At 40.1% G+C, this 27,698-nt stretch overlaps 4 protein-coding genes across 9 annotated transcripts in view; 2 read left to right on the top strand and 2 right to left on the bottom strand.

Moving 5' to 3' along the window:
* Nucleotides 1-537: 537 nt before the first annotated feature.
* On the bottom strand, nt 538-13,908 carry arel1 (apoptosis resistant E3 ubiquitin protein ligase 1). Of its 6 annotated transcripts, none has more exons than XM_034858291.1 (22): nt 13,476-13,908; nt 12,757-12,984; nt 11,940-12,108; nt 10,166-10,386; nt 9,462-9,533; nt 8,429-8,655; nt 8,002-8,239; nt 7,742-7,911; nt 6,693-6,873; nt 6,347-6,588; nt 6,115-6,192; nt 5,883-6,024; nt 5,632-5,753; nt 5,443-5,518; nt 4,851-4,960; nt 4,563-4,742; nt 4,118-4,243; nt 3,491-3,620; nt 3,328-3,386; nt 3,146-3,235; nt 2,871-3,046; nt 538-1,851 (listed from the first exon to the last, which is right to left on the bottom strand). In XM_034858291.1, the coding sequence occupies exons 2-22, from the start codon at nt 12,902-12,904 to the stop codon at nt 1,749-1,751; spliced, it is 3,060 nt and encodes a 1,019-aa protein (XP_034714182.1). In that variant the 5' UTR covers nt 12,905-12,984; nt 13,476-13,908; the 3' UTR covers nt 538-1,748. The 6 variants fall into 6 exon arrangements, with proteins under 6 accessions (XP_034714182.1, XP_034714183.1, XP_034714185.1 ...); XM_034858292.1 differs by having other exon boundaries at nt 13,710-13,882; XM_034858294.1 differs by having other exon boundaries at nt 13,852-13,870.
* On the top strand, nt 13,790-17,094 carry fcf1 (FCF1 rRNA-processing protein). Its single transcript, XM_034858297.1, has 8 exons — nt 13,790-13,992; nt 14,946-15,010; nt 15,188-15,259; nt 15,340-15,488; nt 16,102-16,174; nt 16,279-16,366; nt 16,607-16,701; nt 16,851-17,094. Exons 1-8 carry the CDS (start codon nt 13,990-13,992, stop codon nt 16,897-16,899), a joined length of 594 nt encoding a protein of 197 aa, XP_034714188.1. The 5' UTR covers nt 13,790-13,989; the 3' UTR covers nt 16,900-17,094.
* Nucleotides 17,095-17,630: 536 nt separating this feature from the next.
* On the top strand, nt 17,631-23,129 carry vash1 (vasohibin 1). Its single transcript, XM_034857642.1, has 7 exons — nt 17,631-18,586; nt 19,027-19,115; nt 19,537-19,593; nt 19,788-19,862; nt 20,492-20,873; nt 21,411-21,520; nt 21,736-23,129. Exons 1-7 carry the CDS (start codon nt 18,365-18,367, stop codon nt 21,806-21,808), a joined length of 1,008 nt encoding a protein of 335 aa, XP_034713533.1. The 5' UTR covers nt 17,631-18,364; the 3' UTR covers nt 21,809-23,129.
* Nucleotides 23,130-24,597: 1,468 nt separating this feature from the next.
* The window catches only part of angel1 (angel homolog 1 (Drosophila)), a 5,656-nt gene continuing 2,555 nt past the window's right edge, over nt 24,598-27,698 (bottom strand). Inside the window, exons 5-10 of the mRNA XM_034857639.1 lie at nt 27,185-27,627; nt 26,858-26,999; nt 25,785-25,895; nt 25,666-25,699; nt 25,219-25,382; nt 24,598-25,126 (exon numbers count right to left, since the gene is read on the bottom strand). Of these exons, the coding sequence (XP_034713530.1) occupies nt 24,969-25,126; nt 25,219-25,382; nt 25,666-25,699; nt 25,785-25,895; nt 26,858-26,999; nt 27,185-27,627 (1,052 nt within the window). The 3' untranslated portion in view covers nt 24,598-24,968. The remainder of the gene's footprint in view (nt 25,127-25,218; nt 25,383-25,665; nt 25,700-25,784; nt 25,896-26,857; nt 27,000-27,184; nt 27,628-27,698) is intronic.

Genomic DNA, 27,698 nt, shown 5'->3' with positions numbered 1-27,698 from the left:
TGTTCTCAGGTCAACATTGCACAACCCAAACAATCACAAATCCATAAGCCTTCTTATTAACCTCAACACCGTAAAAGGTAATCTAATGCACAACTAAATGTTTATCAAAACTCAGCGGACACTGTGTTAGCTTTGGTCAGCCAACCCAGTTAATCCCTCCCTGCAGCAACTACAGTCAAAATGTGACCTTCAACAACGACAATAAAATTAAATCCCTAATGATTTTACCGCCAACTGTGAAGATAACGTAAGAAGTGAAACTGGACCCAAAGTGCTCTGTGGGGAACGTGAACATATTCAAATCAAAACACAATGTCTTCTTTTTGCTACGGAGTCTTGAATGCTTTACAAACACTCTGACTGGCAGCACACACTTTTACAAAATGGCTACTAAAAATGTTAACTGGAACAGCAAATGAATTGCTACACCTTTATGAACAGGAAAAAGGAGGGGGGGGGGGGGGACAACTCTGTTGGCTCAGGATATTGACGATATTAATTAAGGATTACAAATAAATAGATTTACAAAAAAACTAATATAATGCTTCAGTTTACTGACCGGTGATTTCATATAGCTAGAGGTTACAGGACAGGAAGGAGGCAGCTATGAACAAACTGGATGTGTATGCTTTACCATATGTGTGCTTGAGCACATATGCACCTTTGTCGGAGGATGAATAGGTGGTATAGGAGATTCTGAGGTAAACCCATAAAAAGGCTGTAAATGAAAAAGTATAAAAGGATACAGCATATATAACAAAATGTTTGTTATATATATCCTCTACCCAACATCCACAGTGACCCCTGCATGTAGTAGTAGAAATGCCATAATACACCAACTGTATTACTTACTACTGTCGGCTATGCTTCTCTCACCTACGCACCTCGCTGGATACAATCAGAGGCAAAGGGCATAAATAAGGCAGGTTATAAAACATAACAAAAATGTTTACCACTTCAGACAAACATATTTTCCTCAGTATGGGTCAACACAAATATTAGTTTCAAGAAACAATACATTAAAAACATTCTTAAACAATAGAAATTACTTGGCTTCACCCATTCGCTTTGGAGATGATAAAAAAACTGATAGAAAATATACAAACTTGCAACCCATCAAACGTTCAACAATGCAGAAATCCCTTCTCCTTAAAAGTCAAACCGAAAAAGGTAATGAGATGAAAACCTATGTATACACACTAGTATGTACAATAAATTGAATAAAAGATTGATATTATATATTTACAAACACATATCAGTCCCTGATCATTTAAGGCCAAAGTGCACGTCACTTGTAGGCCGCTGTTGCACTTAAGTGTTCCTCAGTTTGCAAAATGCAAAAGAAGCAGTTATAAAGTAATAGTCCAGGCCTTTGCTCTAGCGTCTTTTGTCTTTCAAACATATAAAACTAAGCAAACTTTAGCATTAGGAAATACAACTAGACCAAACCTCACCTTTTTCAGCAGTTCCTGGTTTCTTATTTTTATTTTTTTTATTTTACAAAAGCGAGCTTTTTTATATACAGTAGCACTGGAGTTCAAATAATCGAGTTCCATTTTCAGGACAGCCTTCTGGGACTTCCTGGAACGGCCTCTCATCCAGAGAGAGTATTTGTAGGGAGTTTGGGGGGTTCTCATCCCAAGAAGCCCACTGTTAAATGCGGATTAATGCAGGAAACCGGTGCATTGGAGGGGGCAGTGCTGGTCTCCTCTTGTACAAGTGGAACCACAGTGCCAGTGATGGGAGAGTCAGAGCATACCGAAGCCCTCACTGCCCTCACTGATGGCCAGCTTCAACATCTTGTGCAGCTCTTCATAGGAATCGTACGTAGGGAGGCACAGCTGGTTAAAACTAGACAGACAAGACGACCACAGAGAACCAAACTATTTTTAGACCCTGATAAGGTATTTATATAACATTTAAACAATGCCATAGCAGTGTAATTAAAACATGCAGAGCTGATCTTTAAAAATTTTTTATATTCCTACATTACATTTCTTATTGTTAACAAATCCAATGAAAAGACCAAAACCAACAATTAATTTATGTTAAATATTTCCTAACTTGATATAGGGTATTCCTCTTTGCTCGGGGGGGGGGGTTGTGTAATCCCAGGATGCAGCGACGAGGCCCTTGCAAAATATTGTCAGGGGGACTTGACAGGGTGGAACGTTTGCATGTGCCTGCCTATACTTTAGCCCTGGAGGAGCCTACTGAACTTGTAGGTTGCCAGCTCGGAGGTTGTTGTTGTTTCACAGGGATTTTGAAAGCGCTAACATTTAGATAGTGGAAGGGGAGGAAAATTCTCTCTGAAATAGGCAACCAATGTGAGGCTTATACGCACAGTTTACATCCTGTGAGTCAGAGTAATCCCACACAGACCATCCTGCTGCCGTAAATGCTTACTAGAACAGCACATGTATTAATCCACCACTGAAAATAGACCTCAAGAAATTACTATTACTATTCATTCCTTCTTGAGTAACATTTACTAAAAACAACAGCGCCCAGCTGTTTTAGGAAATGAGAGTGAAGACATGTCTATAGCCATGCTCTGGGAGGCCGCATCTAAATGCTAATGTCAGAATGCTAATCAGTTCATTATGACAATGTTATTTTGCTGATGTGTATCAGGTATAATAGCATGTTTGCAATCATTATGAAGTGTATGCTAAAATTAGCTTATTAGCACTAAACACAAAGTACAGCTGAGGGTGATGGCAATTCTGTAAAGCTTTGGTTATAAACCAAAGTATTTAACAAATAAATGATTATTGCCAATTGATCGAGTGAGCCAAAAGCAAATGATTAACAGACCGCTAATGCCATCCCTAAAGCCTAAGGAAATCTGCTTGTGTTTTCAAACTCACCACGTGTGTGCAGTGGGCAAGGTGCTGTGTGTGGGCGCAGCAATTATCTGGAAGGAGGGGCAAAGGGTGTTGAATCCTCCAGGGGGGAGCTGAGAGGAGCCGGTGGTGAACTGCAGCAAACGAGCCAACTCCTCCTGGGTGAAGCTGGACACCACGGCCCAGAACCACTTCATCACCTGTGGTAACAGAAAAATCAACATGCTCAGATATTTTGACCAGTGGCCTGCTGTTGCAAGAAAGCACAGACAGAGAAGAGAGATATTTCTATGACACACTTTCTCTCTGAAGTGCCACGATCCTCCGACAATCACAGCATGGGCCTTGAAGTCCTGCACGTTTATATCACCGGTGCCACACATCAGCAACTGAAGAGATTCAAAGGAAAACAAATTATAATTACCCAGCAGTGTTTTTTTTCTTAAGATCCACAGGATTTTATTATAAACACCACACGTACCTCCAACTCATTCTCATCAAATATGGCTAGCAGGTTTTCTGGAACCAGTTCGTTCAAACCTGCAAATGATCAGGAAATTACCCTAATTACATGCGCATTACCGGAGATCTCAAATGAGAGGAATTGGCAAAAGAAATGGCAGACTGCAGCTGTGCTAGCTAACCTTTAAGGAAGTGTTCCACCTCCTCTCTCACCTGGCTAGCCAGTCTGTACTGGGCCAGCAGGTTGAGATAATGCATCTTGTTTTCATTGTTAACAGCGATTTGAGAACCCCCTGATATCAGCTCCACCACCTGCAAGAGAACATGTGGCAGGATATAAATGTCAGACAAAATACATAAAAGACAGAACAGTTTAAGACATTAAACAGTTGAAAATGATTATGTGGGTCTAGAAGAAATTCCCAGTAAAGGAGAGATGGCAGAGACAGGATTAGAATGAGTCTGTACAGGTCTAACACTCGTGTGTTAGGCTTACACAAACTAGTCAGCATAAGTATAAATAGGCAATTAATCTAAAAGAAAAAAAACACTTTGGAGCAACATACATATCTAATTAAAAAGAAGTAGGTTGAACTCACTACAGACAGTTACACCGTTATGGTGTGGGGTTTTTATGGATTCCAAACTCCACTCATCCACCTTTAGGTAAACTCACCACTCCCCCCTCTTTAAGAAAAATGCTTGCCAAACGAGTAATATGGTCTGTTTAGTTTAGTTTATTGCTTCTATCTTCTGTGAAATTACATCAGGGATAAAGGGGGAGGTTCCTTTTCACAGTGTTGCCTCACCTTCTCCAGCTGTCCCGACTTGCTGTACTTCTCCTCGGCAAACACCAAATCCATTTCACTCACGTCATTGTTTAGGATGAAGCAGACTTTAGTTTTGTAGAACTCCTGGTCATCCGTCTCAAAGTACTGCATGTGGAAAATAAAACGAAAAACACAGAGAAATGACTTTTATTGAAATAAACATGGCATTTCATCTTTTCTGTGGACAGATAAAAAGATGATTGGGTCTGTTAAGCTTTGAAAATGTTACAAAGTTGGGTAAGCAGCAAAAGACACAGACTTGTTCTTCATGAAATACAGTAAAAGGCGCCAAGAAACAAATCAGTTTTTTTTGGCTTTGTGAGGAATGTTAAAGTGATGAGAGAGACCAGCTGACACCAGAGGGTAAACAATGAAAACATGACCTTCCAACGTCAAAGGAGAGCTTATTTTCTGTGTTCCATACCTTGTAGTTCATCCGGAGGCCGATGATTTGGGCCAAGAAGGACCGTGTAAAGCGAGCTCGGACCAGCTGTTTGTATGCCCCACCCAGGGCAGACTCATACAGACACTTCCCTACGACGCGACCTGCAAACTCATACATCTTAAGACGCAGTTGGGGTTGCCGGTCAGCGTTTGGGTGCACCTGGAAAATGAAAGTGCTCTTAATTTTCTAAAATGTATTTATTTTAGGACAACACTAAGCATCTGTATGTGGTTTTGAATTGGGAAGTGGTTAGAAGGATAAACTTACCAGGCCCTGGTTGTTGTCACTGAAGCGGGTGAACAGCTGGTTGGAGGTGTCGAAGAGCGTCTTACACACCAGCTCAAACCACTCCCTGCGAGGTCCTCCCCAATCTAGAGCTACAGAGACATGTCAAAGTGCTAAGTGTTTAGCAGTGTGGCCACCTTAATGAATTACTGTCAGTAACTTTCATCATTCTTATCGCCTTTTGGGGTTTCTCAGGATTTCACCAAAATGATATTTAAGACTTTTTAAGACCTTTATGAAAAAAGATGTAAGACCTGTATCACAACACAACATAACAAGTCAGACGTCAGAGACCCATTTTACATTTGTAGTCGTAATACAGCAAATTAGCATTTCAATGAACACTAGAGGTAGCGTTAAATTGACTTCGAGAAATTAAGACCGGTTTTAAATGATTTAAGACCTAGTACACAATGCTGTAGCAAATTTAAGACTTTTAAAGGCCTAAAAGTTTGATTTAGAAATCTTAGACTTTTTAAGACCTCATGGAAACCCTGTTTATGTGCTTGCTGTGACAGCAAAAATGTTCAATTTTGAATTAGAACTCAACCTAACACACATATGTTTTATTTACCTTCCTCATCCTGAAACACCACCTCAAAGTTCTTACTCCAGTCTGACACAGAGAAGTTCCTGGTAGCCTTCAGGGACTGAGCAACAGCAAGAGGGACAGACAGATGAGTCACAATTACCACATGATCTTCATGATTACATGCCTATTTTCCTAATACACCACTTTATAGTGCAGTAAAGCAACACTCACTGAGTCCAGAAGGGAGTGTCGGGTGATTTTTAGGCAGGTCTTGGTGCGAGGTCTCTTGGAGTGAATGTGCCTGAGCTCACGTTGGAAGAAGTTCACCTTGTCTTGAAACGTTTCAGAGCCACCTGTGGACAATACCGTCAAATTACTACTGCAGCCTCCACAAAATACTTTTTCTTTAGTATGTTTTTTTTGTAAGTATTTTAGGTGTAAGTATTTTAAGCCAACAGTAATCACATTAGACCAAAACAAACCAATGTTCTTGTGCAGGAAGCGAATGAAGGTGGCAGCCATGATATTTCTGTCTTTGCAGCTGAGCTCCACAGGAGGCTGTATCCCATCATCCACCACTAGAGTTAGGTTCTTGTGAACCGGATCAGGACCATGATAGGTAAACTGGAAAGAGAGCAGGAGATTATGGTTAGCTTGTCAAACCGCATCAAAGTGGCCTGTTCCCCAGGGGTTTCTGACATCACTTTTGCTTACCTTCGTTCCTGGACATACTCGAAAGGTGAAAAGGCGCCACGGAATAATTTTCAGGTAGAACTCCTTCACGGATAGTTGCTGTTTGGCATTAAAACTCAAATTCAGCGTCATCTTACATTAACGTGTGTTGAGTTCTACCCTCTGTAATACCACATATCTTCGTATTTATATTCACAAATGCAAAAGTTGAAGAAAAATCCCACTACATAACCATTACGTGCTGGCCACTTACCTTTGGAGATATGTAACAGTAGACCTTTTTTGGTTTCTTAACTTTCTCAGGTTGTCCCTCCACAGGAGAGTCATGCTCATCCTCCTCTTCTCCCATGGAGGGCCTTCTCTGAGGACCCAGGAAAGAGGAGGCTGGTAACTGCCACGAGGAACTGTAGTTCCCATTGCTGTAAAGGTATGCCTCAAAGTAGATACTTATGCCTGGAGTGGACACATTCTTCTCCACACAGGTCTTCTCATTCTCTGTAATATGAAATGACGGTATGAGTAGTAAGCTCGGAAAACACAGGCTAACAGGGTGGAAAAGCACACTTTCTATTTTTCTTCTGCATCTTAAGGCTGCTCACCACTGAGAACAATAATGTCAAATTCCCCGTTGCTGAGCGGCTGGTCCTTGTAGGAGATGCGGGCCCTGAAACAGCCTGTCTTCGATAGAACCAGTCGCAGCAGAACCTGGCACTGCTGCTTGTTGAGCGACACCGACTTACTGTAGTACTCCTCCAGACCGTCCTCATCCACCGTGCCCAGCTGCAAGAACAGGAAAATGCAAATGAATCCCAGCTCAGAACCGGTTCTACTATAATGTAAGTTTAGCACAATTAATCTCCTGGCAATCACGATTTTAAAAGATCTTTGGGGGCATTTTAGCCTTTTAATGGATAGGACAGTTGCAGACAGAAAGGTGAGGAGAGAGAGGGGGAATACATGCAGCAAAGGGCCACTGGTCGGATTCGAGAACCTGGGTCGCTGCCGTAGAGAGTAAAAAAAAAAAAAGGTGTCTATGTGCACTGCAGTCTCCACGTTGTTACACACCTTCACTGATGAAGCCCCTGTGTTGCATGCAGACTGTCATGAAGAGGTTGTACGAATTATATTTAATTGTATTATATTAATCACTAGTTGATTATTTACTATATTACACCCCTCTTAAATGTAATGCAAAATGTATTGTTGTAATAAGAAATTGTATATTTCTTAATTATTGTTCTATTTATTTCATTTATAAAATTCTATTTTGAAAATATTGTTTTTGTTATTTAATTTGGTTATTTAAAAAAAACGTATTGCACATTTAATCTTTACGTGTTTTATTTGACGCTTGTTTAACTTAGTAAATTCAACTTGAGAAATACACATTTTAAATTTGTTGTGTTTTGTGCATTTTCCTTGACAATCAAGCAAGTGGACTCGTGATACCATTATATCCCAATCACAGTATTGTAAATCCCAACACAATATGACTTTTTCTCGTGAAGCACTTCTAAGCTCTAAGGCTAGTGGACTTTGCAATTTGGAACAAAAGGTTGAAAAGAAATGCTGGCTTTCACTTTTACAGTCATAATCAACAACCAAATCTTCAAATTAGGATAATAGAAAAAGGGTTTTGTTCCCTTACGGAGTGCATATGGATGCTGTAGTTGGCTTCATCTGTGAGAGATGTGGAGTTACTGGTGGGGTTTCCATACTCGTCCCTGGGCTCAATCTGCAAAGTGTGCTGCTGGCCATTTGTTAGCACCAGGGTGGAGAAATGGTAGGCTATCTTGGTTTTGGATGGGACAACTGTACCTGAATAGAACAAAAGAACAGAACAATACTCATTTCAAACTTGTCAAATCAATAATTGCATTGGATCTAAAACACACAGAGAAGAAATACCTGGCTGAAATATCTTGTAATAAGGGCTGTAGGCCACATTGAGGCCACCCAGCTTGACAGCAACCTCATAGCGTCCGGCCTTGCGCACAGTGAAGGCCACTTTGACTACGTTAGACTCTGGTTCTTGCAGAACCTCCTGTGTAACAGGGATGTCCAGAGCCAATTCAATGTGAGTAATGTTGACCCTCAGCCCCACTGGCCGGTGGGCCGGAAAAGGCTGTCCATTCTTATAGAACAGCTGGGAAGACAAAAAGTACAAACAGTGAATAATTTGAAACAGAGACCATACAATTCAGTTATACATTTCTTAACATAGTTATGCTAAACAAATACTCTTGACACTGCTGCAGTTGTAAGAAAGTCTATAAGACTAAAAACAAGAGGTACAGTACATCTTTAGCTTGGCACATTAGGAACTAAGCATCACCTGGACTCTAAAGCTCATAGTCTGCCCCACTTCCTGCGGTTCCTTCCAATCCCATGACACCTTGCAGGAACGTGGGTCAAGGTAGTTTCCCCGGACATAGTCGTAGATGCTGCGGTCACCGCGTCGCCCTGGATCCTCATTCTGCAGGAAACTGACCACCCGCGCTGCAAGCTCACAGAGGAACTTGATGGTGAAGACAAACGCTATGATGGAAACAGTAATTCCACCTGTTGCAAGAAGGGAAGAAGCACAGGAGAAAAGATGTTGGAACATTTGGATTTGGTTTTGAAATAAGTTCAGGACACTAAGGCAGAGCAAAGACCAAAGTTTAACAAACGTTTACATTGGTTATACAGATACCAGTGTTTCCTCTATGTTGATTTGTAGTGGTGGCACGGCATGGCAAACCTTCTGCCGCCACGGTATCAGAAATGTGGCAGTCGCACAATGTAGTCGCGGTTGCCTTTTAAATTATCCTGCCGACATAATGCCCTTTAACAAGTACAACTATTCAGAGGTTATTGGGCCCGTCCAGTTTAATTCCACATACTGTTGTGTTGATGTAGTTTATTGTTAAAACGTTTGCTTTCTTCCAAGTTGACTATTTAACAAAACAGCTCCACCAAAAACGTCACTGCGGTGGGTCCGTTCTATTTGGACAACGTTCAACTTTTCAGTTCTGTCAGCTCATCCTCCTGATATCAAACATCTGGAAACATTAAAACGATAAGTGAGTCAGTGTAATATAATATAAATTGGAAATAGTCTAAAGATGCAGTCATTTGGGTTTTGGTTTCCCTAAGAAGAAATTCTTGTAAAATTAATTTTGTAGACCTGTTTTAAATGTTACACACACACACACACACACACACACAAAAATATATATATATATATATATATAGAATGCTATGAATCGATTTTGAATTGGTAGAGCTTTAATCGCTTAAATAGATTTTTTTTTTGCACAACCCTATTAGCAGCAATTCCACGTATCAGCCCAAACCCCAATCCAAACAATTGATAAAGGACTCACCAATCACGTAAAACATGAGGTCCCTTATCAAGAAGCACAGCGCCACAGTACAGCCAAATATGAGAGCTCCCGCTGAAAAGACAATTGTACCAGTGAATACTTATTATTGTATCTATCTTATACAAATTAAGACAATACACACTTCCTGGTCTGAGCTTGCAGGTAAATGTCAACAGTTTTACTTTGTTTTCTTCTTATGATTATAAAGCCCCAGCGGGATATCAGCAAAACTATATTCTATATAGTGTCAAATGAAGCAAGAACAAATGGTATAATTCAAGTGGCCATTTTTTAACTTTGTTGTGAATGTTTCAATACACACACTGGGCAAAAATACAAATGTGATACGTTTTATGCGTGTGCATTCTGAATGCCATAAAGGGACAACATTAATTTGTTTTATATTATCCTGCATTTATCCTCAATAGGAGTGAAAACTGTGTTTTTATGAAAGAAGGAAAAAAAACTATTTTTTACAAATTGTGGGCTATACGGAGATAAAGCAACATTGCACTACTCCATTACAGCACTTAAGCCTACATTCAAATGTGATTCTTGCCGTAACAACACTTGTGACAACACATAGCAACACTTAACAGTAAAATTCATCTTATCCTATAAATAAATTATTTGTAATACTCTGCAGCTGTGGATAGCGGCCCAGACTAAAGGCAGTCTAAAGCAGAAAAAGATCAGGAACTCACCAATCGTCCACTTCTCATTCAGACGCCTCACAGCAAGGCTGTGTACCAGCCGGATCTCGTAGTCTTGGTCACGACTCCCCCTGGAGTTTTGGAGGATCCTGATGCCTGTAGACAACTTTAGGTAGTCTTCGTAGTAGTATCCCCAAGCAGCTAGAGACAGCTGCAGCTGACTGTCAAACTGGGATAGATCATCCAGATTCATACAACGCAAGGTCTTCAGTCTGCAGTGGAAAGCAAAAGTAAAGTTATAAGAAGTAGATTTTTGACAGGAATGGTAGCAAAGCTAAATTTCTTTTGTACAGCTAAAACAAAAAAACAAAAACAAAAAAAACTGTGTACCATGACTGCTAACTACATGTATATTGACCAAGGCAGCAGCTTGACTGCACACAACAGGTTGCACAAAACAATGTTTTTGCAGAACGCTGCACAAGGGTAACCACAGTTTTATTAGCTTAACGTGTTAGTTATGTCAACAGGGAGTAGTGAGAGGGTGTGACATGTTGCATCTGGCCTTGCCAAATAACTTCAGATTAAAGCTTAATTATATGGAATTGTCTAGATAAGCACAGCAGATAATTTATAACCATTTAAACTGATACATAATCTCCCATTGTAAAGCTACTAGCACCCATTACAACATTACATCTTTGCTTGTCAACACTAGGAACGTGCTGTGCTGGTGCCACATTTTCATGGCCAAAGTTATGGTAGCACACAATATTATCTCAATAATTATTGAAATATATTAATCTTTTAGCAGTATTATTTATTCAATTTTCTCCGGCAACAATAATAAGTAATAAGTATCTGACATTGCTTTCTTTATTTTATGTGAATTTACTAGTAGCGTATTGCTGCCACAGTGTGTGGCATGGTTGATGATCTACCATGTGTTTGTGAATAATTACTGTGATAATAAAAACGTGAGGCTTAATTTTTTATATAATTGTTTCAGTCTTATTAGACTCTTAAATAGAATATCTATCTGAGAAGTAACGCAAGGCTTATGTGACTCTGCAACTTCCTCATTTACAGTTTAATATTTTTAGCCAACAAAAGAGTGCAAAGATCCTTTTCTGTTACTACACAGTTAGTCCCTGAATTGTAGCTCTGCCAGAATTACGTTATGAATGAAGGTTTAAAGTCCGGTCAATTGAATTGGCAGTGGAAGCAGCAATAGCGTGGCAGTCATGACCTTCAGAAATGTGACACTGTGTTCCTTCAGAAATATTAGAGTTTTCCTTAAAAACATGATGTCTATGACATGACTATGTGTTAGAAACAACGTTGACCTTTAGAAACATTGCAATTTACCTTCCATTAACTGACCGATACAATTTTTTTTTTATAATTCACTAGCAACTTATCACGGTCGGTTCTGACTGCATCAATAGAGAGTTTGCAACACATACACTAACACCTGCATTGCTGCCGTGTCTCACACAAACCGTCTCTAAAGAATAGTTTTTACTGCAGTGACCCTCTGAAACACTGCAGCCTGCACAGCTCCGTGTCAGCAAACTAAGGCAGCCAGAATGGAGAGGCTGCCCTCAAGTGGACAATAATCAATATAACCTGTGTTAACCAGCCTAGAACATGACAATAAGCACATAAACAATACAAGACATTAGAAAAACAAAACCTCTGCTGCTATAAAAAAAATCTACATTACTGGCATGCTAACAAGTAATTGGTTCCAAAAAAGGAAAGCTGCTCACTATTGTTTGCTAGATTGATGCAAACGTTAAAGTTAAGACCTTCCATTGCTTACGTATGGTAATAGTGCTCCAGGTTCTGGGAGCAAAGCCACTCCTGGAAGGCAAAGTCTCTAAACAGCAGGATATGGGCCTCTGCAATTTCCTTCCAGCGCTGCTGTTCCTTTACCACCTCTTCCAGACGACTCAGTACACTGAGACTCAGTTCTTCCAGTGTCTGTACATCTGGATGACACATGAACAGCACATAAAAATCCCCAATCCCATACTGGCCAACAAATCATTATCAGTAATGCCCCAGCACAAGCTTGAACACTCATTGATGTCTATTATAATGAGTATTTAAGCCTGTGCCGATTGCCCTTGCATGCCACATGCATCTCACAAGCCTGATTATTTAGTTTTCAAAACCAAAAAATTACCAGAGTCAAAGCAATAAGCATCCCAATCTCCTTGCAATAAACCAAGTTTAAGTCCAGTTTTTTTTTAAATGACACAAAAACATGCATATCCAGACCATGAATACCAGGTTCAGGGCATACAAACATGTATAAGACAGAGAAATAGAGTCAGCACAATAAATAATGGTCCCATGGTGTGGTAATTTAATAAATAAATGTTTCATGTGAGCATTATCTAATGTGCAGACTTGTTATCTCAGCCTTAAAAGTGACATGTTATCCCTGGTATTTCTGCAAAAGCTAGGAAATGGGCTGGATATGATCACGGTTAGAGAAACCAGCCTAACCAGAAAGTTTCAAGTAATAATAACCTTGTGCAACTGCTAACTTCCACCTGGATTAGACCATCAACAAAATGTCTAAACTTTAATGGTCATGTGAATCTCAAAAGAAGATACTGTAAGCCACTGACCTTCAAACAAATGCCTGTATTGAGAGAGGCTATGTCCTTGGAGCCATTCCTCAATCTGACTTTCCTTTCCTTTCTTCCAGCGTACTTCCCAGAAGAAGATCCACAACACTGAACAGACGAGGAAGGTCAGGAAGAAGCGGCGGTCCATCAGACCATCTTTCAGCCTTCACTCAGACCTCTCCGTGCTCAAAGGAAAACTGCCACTCACCAGGGTACAAGTCAAGTTTCCTACAATTGGAGAAAAAAAATGCTTAGGCTCAAAACAGCTGTACCAAAATATAGAACACAAAGCTTACGTTTTCAACAAATGGATTCTAATGAGGAACATGGGTCAAACAGACTGAAAATTATTAAGCCTAGCAGCTTCACAATAAACTGCTCCGCCAAGACAACAATTAATATTTAAGTATCACCTTGGAGAAGTGTTGGCTGATGGAAGAACTACATGTAATCCACAGCACTGAAATATGCATGAACGACTTGTCTAAGAAATGGCCATAACACTTTCACAAGCCACTGTTTTGCCCTTAAAAAACGGTCAAAGTCTAAATAGACCAGGTCAATTAAAGTCTAGTTACTCTATATCCCGTCCAACAACAGCAGTCTAGATGATGGTGCCGTTACTGACGTTAGACAATGTAATCCGCTGCCACAGTTATAAACAATAACATAGCTAGCTAAATAACGTATCCATACGAGTCAGTTTTGGTAAAATGTACCTAACAGTTGCTCGAATTATGTTTCAAACACTAGAAAACACCTTGAGCATCAATTTTCTCTCTAGTCTATTTTCAACTGGAGCACAATGTAAAGATGGAGGCTAATGTTAACAACTGTTAGCGTCGTCTTGATAAACTGCTACAGAAGCAATAATTTGCCCAGCGAACGACTGCACAATGCTAACAGCTAGCGAAGTTAGCCAAAAATGTCAGCGTAATTTTCAGAAAGCTCACCGCCGACCCGTGGCTGTTATCAATATGCACGTCACAACACGTTCATACAACCCCGCTTGCAATATCACAGCTTCACAAAGCAAACACACAGATGTAGAAATGTCATGAACCTACGCTATTGAACACTGCATCTACCTTGTACCTTAGCCTGTTAATCATTAGCATACCGGAAAATGCGCAGAAAGTGTGTCAATTTTTGATTACGTCACCAGGAATCGCATCGATACACGAGGGGAAGGGGAGAAAGCACCACACAACTCGGTGGTCTCGAATTTAAACCATGGTATGTAATCTCTTAATGTGTTTTACAGTTACACCGCGGCCACTTTGATAATCATTATCCGCCAAAGTATGCTATTTCGTATATGATTCATTTTGCGTTAAAGCTTTTTAACAGGCAAGCCACTGAGCTAAATTAGCCAGCCTAACGTTAGCGCCTAACGTAAAGTAAGCTAACGTTTCATATAACGTTACGGTTTATGGTTATAACTTTATTTACCAACACGTAACGTACAAAGTCAGTTGCTTAAAGGAATATTCCTCTTAATGTGTTATTTTCATTTATCTATGCAGAGGTCTTGGTCTCCCTTGAAAGTTGCGAACATGATGAATGTAGCCTAAGTGTTTACCTAATTAATTTAGTGTTTGTTTTGTAACTTTTGTAGTTATAGAAGTCCCTATCTAAAAAAACAACTTAAATAATGATATTAAAGTTACGTTTTTCTCTGTGCTTAAACGTTAAAACTCTTAAATCAGTAAGGCAAGGCATCTTTACTTGCATAACATATTTCAGCAAAAGGGCAATTCAAAGTGCTAAACAGTTACAATAAAAACAGATGAAACACGAGAATAAAAGTTAGAGTGCAGTAAGAAATTAAATATTAAATAAATTAACAAAAATGTAAAGAAATACAACATCAAAAAGTCTTCAGCCTTTAATAGAACTGGGAGTAGCAGCGGATCTGCAGTTTTCTGGGAGTTTGTTCCAGATATGTAGAGCATAGAAAGTGAGCGCTGCTTCCCCCTGTTTAGTTCTGACTCTGGGGACAGAAAGCAGACGTGTCCCAGATGACCTGAGAGGTCTGGGTGGTTCGTAGTGTATTAGCAGATCAGAAATGTATTTTGGACCCAAACTGTTTAGTGAAGACCTTGTGTTGTGATGTGGACTCAAACTCTTCACCCACACAACACATTTCTTGGTTTTAATCGATATGTGTTTTAACTTGTTCAATCTAGGGGAAGCAGAAAACAAGGAAGTTTGCTGCAATGAAGAGAATGATCAATCTGAAAGATCACAGAATGTGAGTTTTAATAATTGCTTTCTGTTTTCTAACCAAAGGTGGTTTAACGATCATATTCATTAGCTCTGCCCATTTTATTCTCACATTTAAATTAAACAAAACAAATATTCAACAGTTATGTGGGGATCTTTAAGGTCAGTGCAAGCACTAGCTTATAACTTCTTCTTTGTTTGGTAGAAAAGAGAAAGACCGGGCCAAAGCAAAAGAAAAAAAGAAGAAAGATCCCTCGAAACTTAAGGAAAGAGAAGTGTAAGTTGGCCACAAAAAAACTTGGATTTGTTGATAAAGAATGTGGGGTGAACTTAATTTCTTTTAACTTTTTTGTGCAGGACAAAGTACCCATCATGCCTTTTTTTCCAGTACAACACTCAGCTTGGTCCACCATACCACGTTCTAGTTGACACCAATTTCATCAACTTCTCCATCAAGGCCAAACTGGACATTGTTCAGTCTATGATGGATTGTCTGTATGCAAAATGTAAGTACTATTGCCAAGTGGTAAATACTAATTAGTAATCTCTCAGCCAAATTATTATATATAATTTGGAAGTGGGGATCGTTGATTTTTTTTAAATTGATATTTATACCATTTTCTAGACTGCTTAACAATCAGAGTATTTATCAATACTTCTCTATCTAGAGACAACAAATTCTTAATCTTAACAGAACTATTATTTCTTTTATTGCAAAAACGCTGATTCGGTGACTGGTTGATTTCTTCTGTGGCTGTTTTAGTCTTAACGAGCTGATTAAGCGGCCCACAGAGCGGTCCTCTCATTAGCCAGTTTTTCTATTTAGGATACTCATTGGCTTCTGCAAGGTATAGTCTGAATATGTTTTGAATGATTTGCGGTAGGGAGGCTAGTCTTTACCTATGGTCTTTATTCTTAAACCGTACTTATACATTTCTTTGGCGGTTCGCGCACGTATTTAGTTTTAGACATAATGGTATGTGATTCAATAGTTTGGAAAGTCGATAAGCTTGGACCTTATTGATTTTTGGGTATGGAGAAACTTAGAACCGGGTCCTTCATAAAACAGGGTCTCAAGATGCATCATGATTCATAATTTATTTTTTTTTGTTTTTCCAGGTATCCCATGTATCACAGACTGTGTGATGGCTGAGATTGAAAAGCTCGGAATGAAATACAGAGTTGCACTCAGGTACAAGCTGCTGAATGTAAAATGTAGGAGCGGCCACAATCTCATTGTGTTTATCTTGCATTGTTTTATGTAATTACATTTTTGTACTTGTTTTGTTTTTGAAGGATAGCCAAGGATCCAAGGTTTGAGCGCTTGCCATGCACACACAAAGGAACATATGCAGATGACTGTTTAGTCCAAAGGGTAACACAGGTAATGAGCTTTAACAAATAGTAGTAGCATACATGTGATAGAATGTCAGTGTTCACACCACTACATGATTAGTAACAGGCCTTTTTTACAACAGACATCTTTGGCTTGTCATAGCAGAAAAAAAGCACAGGTGTAATAAAAAACATTTAAAACGAGGCGTCATATCATTATAGTGGGTAAATGTTTTGCCGTGTAGTTTTGGCATGGGTAGATATCAATAACTTAAATATATTTCCACAGCACAAGTGTTACATCCTGGCTACCGTGGACAGAGATCTAAAGAGAAGAATCAGGAAGATTCCTGGGGTTCCCATCATGTACATCTCAAACCACAGGTAACACTATTGCAACCTTTGCTTTGAATATATGGCAGCTTTTTATGTTTTTTTTTTTCATTAAAATGCAAGAAAATTAGCCTCCGCTTATCTACCAGCTTCATCAAAAACACAGCTTGACTGATTTTCTGTTTTGTTCTTTCACATAGGTACAATATTGAACGGATGCCTGATGACTACGGAGCTCCAAGGTTTTAATATTTCTACAACAGAGCAAGACCTGTAAATAGATTAAGTTTCCTGTTTAATATTATATCCTTTTATGTATATCAAACAATATTGTGAGCCTTTGTGGTTTGATTTGGTGAGGATGGGGTGGGTTTGATCTAACTGCAGATTTGTTTTCTTGTTCTCAAACATTTTGTTACAAGAATAAAATTGTTGCAATCATTGTCCCTGTCTTCAGTCTCCAATTTTTCCAACACCACAATTGTGTGGAGGCATGTTTCTATATGAGCAAATATGCTAATTTACAATGGGAAAGATAACCTAGAGCAACATTAGGTTCATAGTTTACACAGTGGTGTCTGTCTTCCTAATTATCTTGTTTTGAGTTCTTTAAATGGAGTAAAAATGTGCTTTATTGCAGGGATGAGGTCAATGTAAATGTTACACTAGTATATTTTAACAAACAAATGAATCACTAATTAAGTTGACTGTGAAATGATGACCAGAAGATGTTGGCATTTAAATTATATAACAATAAAACAATACTTTTTCACTCTTTGGCATCTTGCACAGCACCAAACGTTGTAGCATTAGATTAGGTCATTTAAACAAAAATTTGGTGCGATTTGTTTATATAGCCGAAAGCACTTGGTATGTAAATATATATGCAACCGGATCGGCGAGTGACACCTTTCAGGCAGCACCTGAATGCAGCATTTGTCACGGCTGAGATCATCCGCTAAATATGAAGCATGCGCAGTAGACTTAGAACTGGGAGTGTCTGAGCGGCTCGTAGACGTGAATCCAATCCGCAGTCAGTGAACCCAGGAGCATCTGGATGAACAATGAACCGGCTGACTTGGAAGGAAATGATTTGGTGAACACGGAGATGAAGAGGACGTTTGAGGGGTATCGAGATGATGGGATTGTACAACTGGCACTGATTTAGCTGGATAGCAGTGGTGATGACCTCTAACGATACGAGGAATTAGTCATTTCTAATAGCCTACTTTGTCTGCAGAGCCAATCCTCTTACAGACTGTGATATAGCGTTACATTGGTGGACTTGCGTTTGCTTGTTGATGAACTTTCCCAGTATCGTCATTGAAATAGGCTACACGTCTAACGGCTAAATTACCTTAGTGTCTTAATTTATACCTGAATGTGATTGTTGAATGGCCTGCAGTCCACTAGATTTTACCAAAGAGCAGAATAGTTACAGCAAAGTCATTCTTTATTCCATAAAGATTTTGTTTCTACTTCCCTGGGCAAATTGGGGCTCCAAGGAATTAGCAGATCACCTTTAGATTTAAACCAATTAAATCCTGCATTTACATTTTGAGATATTTGTGGCACAAGCTGCTTGATGTCATGAGTTGGCCGTCTGTTGTGGAAACCTACTTAAACCTGCAAGCAGATTAACCAGTAAGAGGTCCAAGGCATCAGTCTGGACATTTCTGTGCCTGGACTCGGTTGGCTTCCTGACTGAAGAGTGATGCTGAGGGTCACCATGGGCTCAGTGGAGCAGAGAGATGAGGAGCAGGAGGATGAAGGTGAAGAAGAGTTAAGGGATGGAGGGGTGCCTTTCTATGTGAACAGAGGAGGCCTCCCAGTGGATGAGGAGACTTGGGACAGGATGTGGCGCCATGTGGCTCGAATACACCCCAACGGTGAAGCTTTGGGGAAGGAGATCCGGGTTGCCTCTGACCTGCCCAAGGTATAGTGTTTGAGATGTAAAGCTGCAGCTGGTTACACATGACAGGAGTAACAGTTGCACTTCACACTATGCAGGGTAAACTTACACATTGTGGAGAAACAATTTTACACCTGTGTGTTATAGGAAAATGTTGAGTTACAGTGTTACTAAACAGTCCCCACTAAATTAACTGGAATTACTCCACTGAAATTGATTATTCTTTCATCACAGTAGTAAAATACAATGCATGTCTTCAGTCCACAGTACATGTGCATGCTAAGGATGTTTTAAACACAGGAGAATAGCAATTCATTTCACATGAGAGTGGTTGAAGAGCAATTAAAGATGCTCTTGCCATTAGTTAGCTGAATAGAGAAGAGCACACAAGACTCACAAGACTACATTGTCCAGCTGTAATGAATATTGGGATTGTACAAATGTTTGGATGCTCTGTCCCACAGATTCCAATACCGAGTGTGCCTACATACCAACCTACCAACACTATCCAACAGCGCCTGGAAGCCATACAGAAATACATCAGGGAATTGCAGTATCCTTTGACTAAATTGGTATAACTGGCTGTTTAGTCACATAGTAATTAATGAGTGTATTTTAATGTTTCTGACAACATGTCATATATAGTTGGAAAGATATGTTAGGATCTTACTCAAGTGGATGTACTGTAGGTACATAGTGCACAAACTACCTTTTATTAATCCCACTGACCCACTGTTTTGGCACTCTTATGAAATATGGGCCAAACATTGGAAAGTAGGCCAGTGTAGATATATTCTTTTCTATGTTAAGCTTGTTTTCCAGTCAGAGACTAAATGCATCCATAATTAACCAACAACCTATGAATATCACAAAGCACTATAAGTGGTTGTCTCCCCTCCTCCCCACTGCATGCAGCAGAGTAGTCTCCCAAAGCAGTTTACGCTGTTATGGTATGACTTAACTGTGTCCTACAGGTACAATCACACGGGAACACAGTTTTTTGAAATTAAGAAGAGCCGGCCTCTTACTGCGTAAGCAAGTTTTTTGTCTTTTATTCAAGATTGATCGTAACGTCAAAAAACAGGAAACCTTGCTTTATAATATTTAGTGGCGCATAGTTTTTGGTTCAACATACGGGTGCATATAATCTATAGTGCACTCAGTCATTTCTTATGTGTCACAGATGTTCATTACAAGCGTTGCTCTGTTCCATTGTTCTGCACAGGTTGATGGACATTGCTAAAGAGATGACACGGGAGGCTCTGCCAATCAAATGCCTGGAGGCGGTGATCCTGGGGATGTATCTTTACAGCTACAGATCATGTTGCATAGTGCTTTATATGCTATGATATTTTTTACATATTGCTTAAGACTCTATACTTTAAAGCAGAGATCTTCAACAGGGGGTCCGAGACCCCTAGGGGTCCTCAGATTTACTGCAGGGGGGCCGCCAAATTATTGTTTGATTGTTTTGTTTTCAAGTTGTTTTTCTAAGATTTTGTGGAAATATGCATTAACATGAATTCAACATATTATCAGCAAAGATAAATTGTTAGAAATTGGGACAATTCTTTGAGAAAACATTTATTTTACACAATATTGATGATAGGCTTACTATAGGTAAGATATCCCCTATGGTAGCCATTCACAGCTACATTTAAGGTTGCGGAATCACTGTGCCTTCCATATGTAGGTTTAACATTATAACATGATGTTTAAATTATAAAGTAATATGCATTCATTTGCATCCCTCAGGCCCAATCTATCCGACGTAGTTTAATCCAACTAAATTTTACACAATATATGTACTAGGGGGTGCCTGCTCCTTCTTTCTTTTAGCTAAGGGGTCCTTGGCCAAAAAAACATTGAGGCCCCCAGCTTTAAAAACCAGAGATCAAATGTCAGTTTCCTTGACCAACATTCTTACAGTTACCTCACCAACAACATGCCCGGTGTGGAGCGCTTCCCCCTCAGCTTTCAGTCTCAGTTCTCAGGGAACAACTTCCACCACATCGTGCTGGGAGTTCACATCGGGGGGCGCTTCGGGGCGCTGGGCATCAGCCGTAGGGAGGACCTCATGTTCAAGCCCTTGGAGTTCCGGACACTGATGGACTTAGTGCAAGAATTCGAAGGAGCCTACAGGGGCTACTGGCACACCCTGCGCAAGGTCAGGATCGGCCAGTACGTGTCCCATGACCTTCACAGCGTGGAGCAGATAGAATGGAAACATTCAATACTAGACGTAGACAAGCTGACCAAGGAGGAGCTACGGAAGGAGCTGGAGAGGCACACTCGAGACATGAGGCTGAAGGTAAGACAGCAGTATCTGGGACAATGATAGCATTGTGAAAGTCTCATTTTGCTGCAGTCACCAGTACAAGCTGATTGAGCTCTTGCAGGGCGAAAGACAATAATGATAAATGCAATTTGTCCTCAGCAGGAAGGCTGTCCTTAACTGCTGATTAGATTCCTTTTGAAATGCTGCCTCTTCATGCACAGTGACACCGATTTGACTTGGCTGTTTGAGGAGCGCTTTCTTTCAAACGATGCCGTCTCATCACCTCTCATGCTCACATGATGAAAGCAGCCTCGATGCTGAGCTTTGTGTATAATAAAACTAATGTGATGGCCTAACTCGGCCCTGCTGTGCTCCATGCATGGCCGGCTCAATCCATCAATAGATGATCTTTTACAGCAAGTGCTCTGCACAATCACATTAGCAATGCAGGCAGACTTCAGCCACTGATACTGGGCCTCGCCCTGTACATAGGCCCAGTTGACTTACCCGCATGCGGTCTTTAAAAGTGATTCTGACTAAGATGTTCTTATGTGTGATCTGTTTTTGCAGATAGGAAAGCCTGCACCACCCTCTCCCACCAAAGACAGGAGAAACAGCATGGGTTCACCCCTCAGAGCACCCAGCAGCCCCATACGTAGGGTCAGCCGCGTCGAGAGACGGTATGATTAATTACGTGCTTTAGATAACTTGGTTCTTCACTAAAAATATAGGTGCTATAGCCATTAATGTGAAATGCTTCCGTCAGTGGAAAATATTTGGACTACAGATGTCTCATGATCTACACCAAAGGATACGTTTTTCATGAATTAGTCACATTTCCTTTTTGTGTGAATAAAACTCATTGTCTTATATATTTGTGTCTGTTTTGTTGCAGTCCCTCCGGAGAGAAGAAGATTTTGGAGCAAAAATCGTCTGCAGACATGAATGGATACCAGATCCGAGTCTGAGGAATTTTAGCTTGCTTGTTGAGTTACAAGGTATCAAACTCTTGTTTCACAGGGCCACTGATTTTCTCTGAGGCTTAATTCTTTGTACACATTGGCCTATTCACGGGAGGCAATGTCGAATAGGTCACCAGCAACTTTTCCTTTCCAAAACAAATGCCTCATTCAACTTCCCTACGTCCGTGTTGTTCGAGGCTATTTCTGCAGCAGTTACTGTGCATAGTAATTGGTGCTGGCAACGTTCCCGTTTATAAGAAGGGGGAAAAAGTGCAGTACTTTGTTAACGTTTTTATATAACTGTGGAGTTTTGCGAACTCAACACAACGAGAAATATGACTCCTTGCCGATGCTTGGCGAGACTACCACTCAGTGTAAATGTGCTACTGGACATATCATAGGTTTCTGTTGTGTTATGTTCAACAAAAGCTCTCAAGACCTGTCTGCTAGCTGTATTGTCGTACTGTAAGTGTGCACATGTAATGTAATTTTAAATCCATTTAGGCTCTGGTGGACAGTATCGCTTTCGTAGGGACCAGTTTGCAAACCACTACCCTTGTGCCTTGTATGGAAACTCAAAGAGAAGAAAAAAACTTTTTATATCCATTCCATTCTTCTCATTGTCTAACTAAATACAAAGCAGTGTCATCTCTGCTCTTTGAAAATACTGAAAGTGAATAAAGTAAATGGTGTGAGACTTCTAATATCCATATGCTAGCATGTTTAGCATTCTATTTACCTTATCAAGACTGAATATGGGATTGAATATTAAATATACAAAAGTATATTTAAGAGTATGAAGTAATCTGTAGAGTGGGAAAATGATAAACAGGAGTTATTTTGGCTGCTGAATATAAAAACATTTCACATGAACAATTATCAAGGTGACTCATGGCAATGCATCTGACTCACCTCATCTGCATTTAACGTAGATGTAAAGTAACGAGAAGTCCGTTTATATGTACTGTATAATGCTTTATATGTATTGTTTCTAACTTTTATTAGTAGCAACGTCACCTGATATTTCACAACTTCCAGTTCAGCTAATGTGTAAAGAAGTTAGTTTACAGCACTTTTATCTGCATTTTGTATTTTTTTAATTGGAAAAACTGTCATTTTATACTCCCTTCAGTGTTGATGATCACCAGTAGACTAATATTTACCACACACTGGTTTGAAAGTGTTGCCAGAGCCAACATTTTTATCTGTATTGTAGCTGTTGTCCATTTTCATTTCAGTGCCCTATAACACAATTGGTTTTGTTGTTTTTTTACCAAATGACTGTTGATTTACAGGATCTCAATAAAGGGTCAAAGTGGCTACACAATTCTGGTTGTCTGATTCAGTTTTGTGAGAATAGGGATTTAAAAAAAGAAATTCCTGGTTATTTATTTAGTTACCTTGTCCGTATTTAAACAGTATGGGTCCAAAAAGTCAGTGGTTAATCAGAAGGGACGCTGTAATTAGTTGTCAGGAAGGCTGGGTTGAGGCAGGGAATGGCACCAGTTTTCTGATAGCCAATAGTTCAAACTAAGCACAGGGTGTCCTTAGTTAAAGGGCATCTTTTGGCACCAAGGCAAATGATGACAAGAGCTAATTGGAAAATCGTCCTGTGTGGTTTATACAAAGGAAACTTAACACAAACAACTCCTTAAAGGGAAGCATGAGCTTGCAGCAGAACACTGAATTAAAACACAAGCAGGCCAAGTAGGCGGTTCACCTTTTAGATTTCAGAATATCTGGAGGAAAAACTATTTAAACAAAAGTACGGTAAGTCATTCCATTTGTCATATTGCCAGTGTTTGCTGTGGTCATATGAATCATAGCTGTGGAATGCTGGCAGCATGTCTGCCAGCATGTTTGATGTTTGGAGATCCCTGCAGATAAATGGATCTCCAAGTGGATGAATGTAAGTCCACCTCAGCACAGCAATTAGTTAATATCTCCTAAGGGCAGCCGCATTCAACAAAACCCAGTCAGCAATGCACCACTTTCATGCTTGGGCCAACAATGCAACACGGAAAGAGCTGCATGTGAGGCAAAGATGTAGTCATGTTATAATGTACCACTGTTAAAGGTCATTTCTGAGAGTTGCATTATGTGTGCAAGTGAGCTCTTTAAAACAAGCATTTAATAGACATAATTATAAAGATACACAACTCCCTCCCAGTGTATTCCAGATGTCAAACACCTGTCCACCAGTGTTTGTAAGATATTGAAACAGAAGGCATAATGATCCGTTTTTTTTGGGGGGGGGGAGGGGGGGGCATTTACTTGCATGCATTTGATGCTGCAGGAAGGAAAAGACCCAATCTGATTCCTCTATAAATGTAAATTTTAAACTCATGGATTATTGTTTTATATGATCTTTCAATCTACATAGTACATTGACAAGAAAGAGTGAGGAACGGGTGAAGGACATTCTACTCATGGTAATCACCTTTGCAGACATGTTATAGCCCACACCAACACAAAGCTCTTACTGAGCCCCATCACTATCTAATTAATTATTTATTCAAGCATTAACCCAACACGCACACACACGGACAAACTGAGTGCCTCAGTGTAGTGGGATGGGAGAGGCAGAGCCAACATTCAAGTCACAATCTAAGCACTACAGCAGGCAGGATGCACAGGGAGAGCCGGACACCCAACTGGAGGATTGAATGCTGGTGGATGAATTTAACACTGCTATGTTATAAATCCAGGAAAGAGCTACAGATTTTCCTGTTAAAACTGAAGGCAGGCTTTGTATTTTCTGTAATAGCAAAAATCATGAAGGAGCCACATATTACTGGTAAATATTTACTCAACATTTTTACCATCTGTAAAAAATAGAACTGACTCGTAGTTAAAGAAATCAACTAAAATTGAAGATTAAATTAAAAATAAATTAAAAAACGAGATCGAGCAGCTTAAAAGGTTTGTGAGAATATAGATTTAAAAAAAAAAAATCCTGGTTATTTATTCGATTATCACAGCAATAAAAAATAAAGCAATAACTACATTTTTAAATGAACCATTACAGCATATTAACTTCTATTCAGTTAGAAAACTATAATCCCTTGATGCCAGACAAACAACAAAAAACCGAGCAAGACCTGAATTATTGAAACTGAAACATGCTCATCCTCTGACATCATTTAGTCCTCCCAGTCTTTTTCTGTCATGCTGAATTCAGATCCAGCTGGAATTTGGCCAGAAGACTGAGATGGTCGGAGGGAAATATGTGATTTGGCAGGCCCCTCATTGACCATAAGACATCCTCTGATAGGAGTGAGAGAGAACCAATAAGCTTCAGACCCTCACTCACAAGGTCACCAGCTGAGAAAAACATGAACAAATACGTTATCTACAGTAGCTAGCAAATTCATTTACAGCTGCAACTGCCTTACCGTTTTTTTATGACCTCATACCGTTTAGATGACCGGGTAAGACGCGTCTAGGGGAGTAGAAGATGTAGTCGACAGTAGCTCCAGCTTCAGAGTGCAGGGTTGTCACTTCTGGATTGCCAAATCCTGGAAGAACGTGCTTGTAGACGGATTCCAGGTCTAACCGATGACTGATCGTGCGTCTGAACCTGTAACATAAAACTTGTTAATAAAATCACATCTGATTTCCACCTATTTGAGCCTTTACTCCCCATTTTTAAATCTTGTTTCGTGCATCACACATTTACTGTATGATCGGTCCCATGTGAAAGGTTTAAACTGAGATGAGTAAAGAATTCCTATTTATTTATTGATTAAAGTAGCTTAACATTTATTTTTGTTGTGTTAGTTTGCTGCTGTGAAACTGTCTTGCCATCTGATACCACATATTTGTATGAAGGCCATATGACAAAAACCTGCAGGTAAACTGACCTTTTATCATAAGACTGACTTCCCTTTGAAGCATCTGTGCATAAAAAAAAAAGAAGACCCAGATATTTAAACCATTACGGTAAAAGTGATGTTGTGGTTTTTGTATTGCAAGCCCGTACCTGGTGTGTTGTCTGTCACGCCTGGGATCTGCTCTAAGTCCAGAGGACGGACACATGCAGCTGGACAAAAGCGATGCTGCAACATGAACTCATGGCTGTACTGACCTTTCCCTACACAAGGCAAACAATAATAGGATAATTAGTAAAATGGAGAGAGGATATTAAACCCAAAATATGTTAATGTAAACATATAATGTTAATAACACCCAGACAGGCAAATTCCTTGTTGCTTGGCAATGAATCCTTTTTTGATTCTGATTTATGCAATGAAGACTTTATTAGAATAAAATAAAAAAAGGCATCAAGTGTTTGCTTCACAGACGTCTTCAACCCGGCAGCCCAAAAGATCTTTACAATCACCACAGTCTCAACACCCTGAAAATCCAGAGTTCTCACAAGAACCCAATTTGAATTGGCTCAGTGAGTTACTCTGGCATCGAGTAATGCGGCTCATTAACTATACCCTTGTAGCCGAGCTGCACAAATCACAGTGGTGGATCCGATAGAGGCGAGCTAAACCGATGACAACAGTTTCATCTACCAGTTAGCTCCACTCTGGATACATCACCCCGTGTGATTGGTCATAGTGTTATCCGATTGCGAGCAGTGAGATTTCCAAATGACCGCTTGGTGCTGCCCCTCGAGATGGGATACTTTTATTACTCAGGACCCTTAATCTTTCAGATTTGGGTCTGGATTTCCAGTTTCCAGGTGGTGACCAAGATTAGTGTCAACAACTCTGTATCTGATCAACTGTAAAAAAATAAACAGTTCTACATTTCTGCTGCCTTTAGTAATCTGCTAAAATACAACAAATTGCTTGTTGTATTTAATACAATGAAAGGAATTAACTTCCAAAATTGTGTTATTGAACAAAGTGAAGAACTGAATTGAATATAAAAAAGGTTAAAGTGCAGTTTTCTACAGATTTAATTTCAAAATTGTGTGTCTTACGTGATAAGTAGCAGCCTTTTGAGATGTATTTATTGCGGCAGTTGATATCGCAATGACGATACAAAAATGATATATTGTGCAACCCTAGTACAAAACATACTACGCTTACAAACACTGACCTGATTTCTGATTCTGGCTCTTCAATGCCTCCTTGGCAGTAGTGTACTGGCAGCTGTCAGTGATTCCCAGAGAGCTGGGCCACAGGGGGGCAAACAGTGTGTGACAATAGGCTTTGTGTGACTGATCCTCTTGACCCGATATCTGTTTGACATGGTGAATACATACACGGTAAAGAGGTAATTCCTGCAAGCGTCATGGAAGAAAACCTAAAACAAAGAGCCTTCCAGAACTCTTCCAAACAAATCCACAGACGGGATTCTCATATGGGAGAAGCTTGATTTCCAGGTAATTCTATGCAGTTGTATTTTGCAGTGTTTAAGACTCACCATCCATGCCGGTAGACCCTGGAAGTAGAGCTCGCCGGTGGTGATCAGCTGGTACAGAGGCGTGTGGGGGACAGAGTTGAAGTCCCCACATAATATAAGGTTACAGTGTTTGCCTTTGGCCTTACAGGACTTGACCACACTGTCAATTTCTGCCAGCATTATGGCAAGCTGAGCGAGCTTCACATCACCCCTGCTAGGGTTGAAGAGCAGATGGGTGTTGGCCACACAGAGGGGGGGGCCCTTTGCCTTGAGCTCTGACCCCTGGATGACCACTGGCTGAAGCAACAAAACAATGCCCACATTGTGCCGGTCCAGCAGCTCCGTCTCTGGCCTGAAGAACTCCAGCGAGGTGACCGACACCTCAAAGAAACAACTGCTACGATAGCACGTAGCACAGCCGTCTGTCTTGGTCCCTGTACGCCGCTTGTACACACAGGTGTAGCCTGGAGCAACAGCATAGAGAGAGAGAGACAGAGACAGAGACAGAGACAGAGACAGAGACAGAGACAGAGAC

Source organism: Etheostoma cragini, chromosome 20 (assembly GCF_013103735.1).
Source record: "Etheostoma cragini isolate CJK2018 chromosome 20, CSU_Ecrag_1.0, whole genome shotgun sequence".
NCBI lineage: Eukaryota > Metazoa > Chordata > Actinopteri > Perciformes > Percidae > Etheostoma > Etheostoma cragini.
The sequence above is the reverse complement of the archived record's forward strand: the minus strand, read 5'-3'. Positions and strand labels throughout refer to the sequence as shown.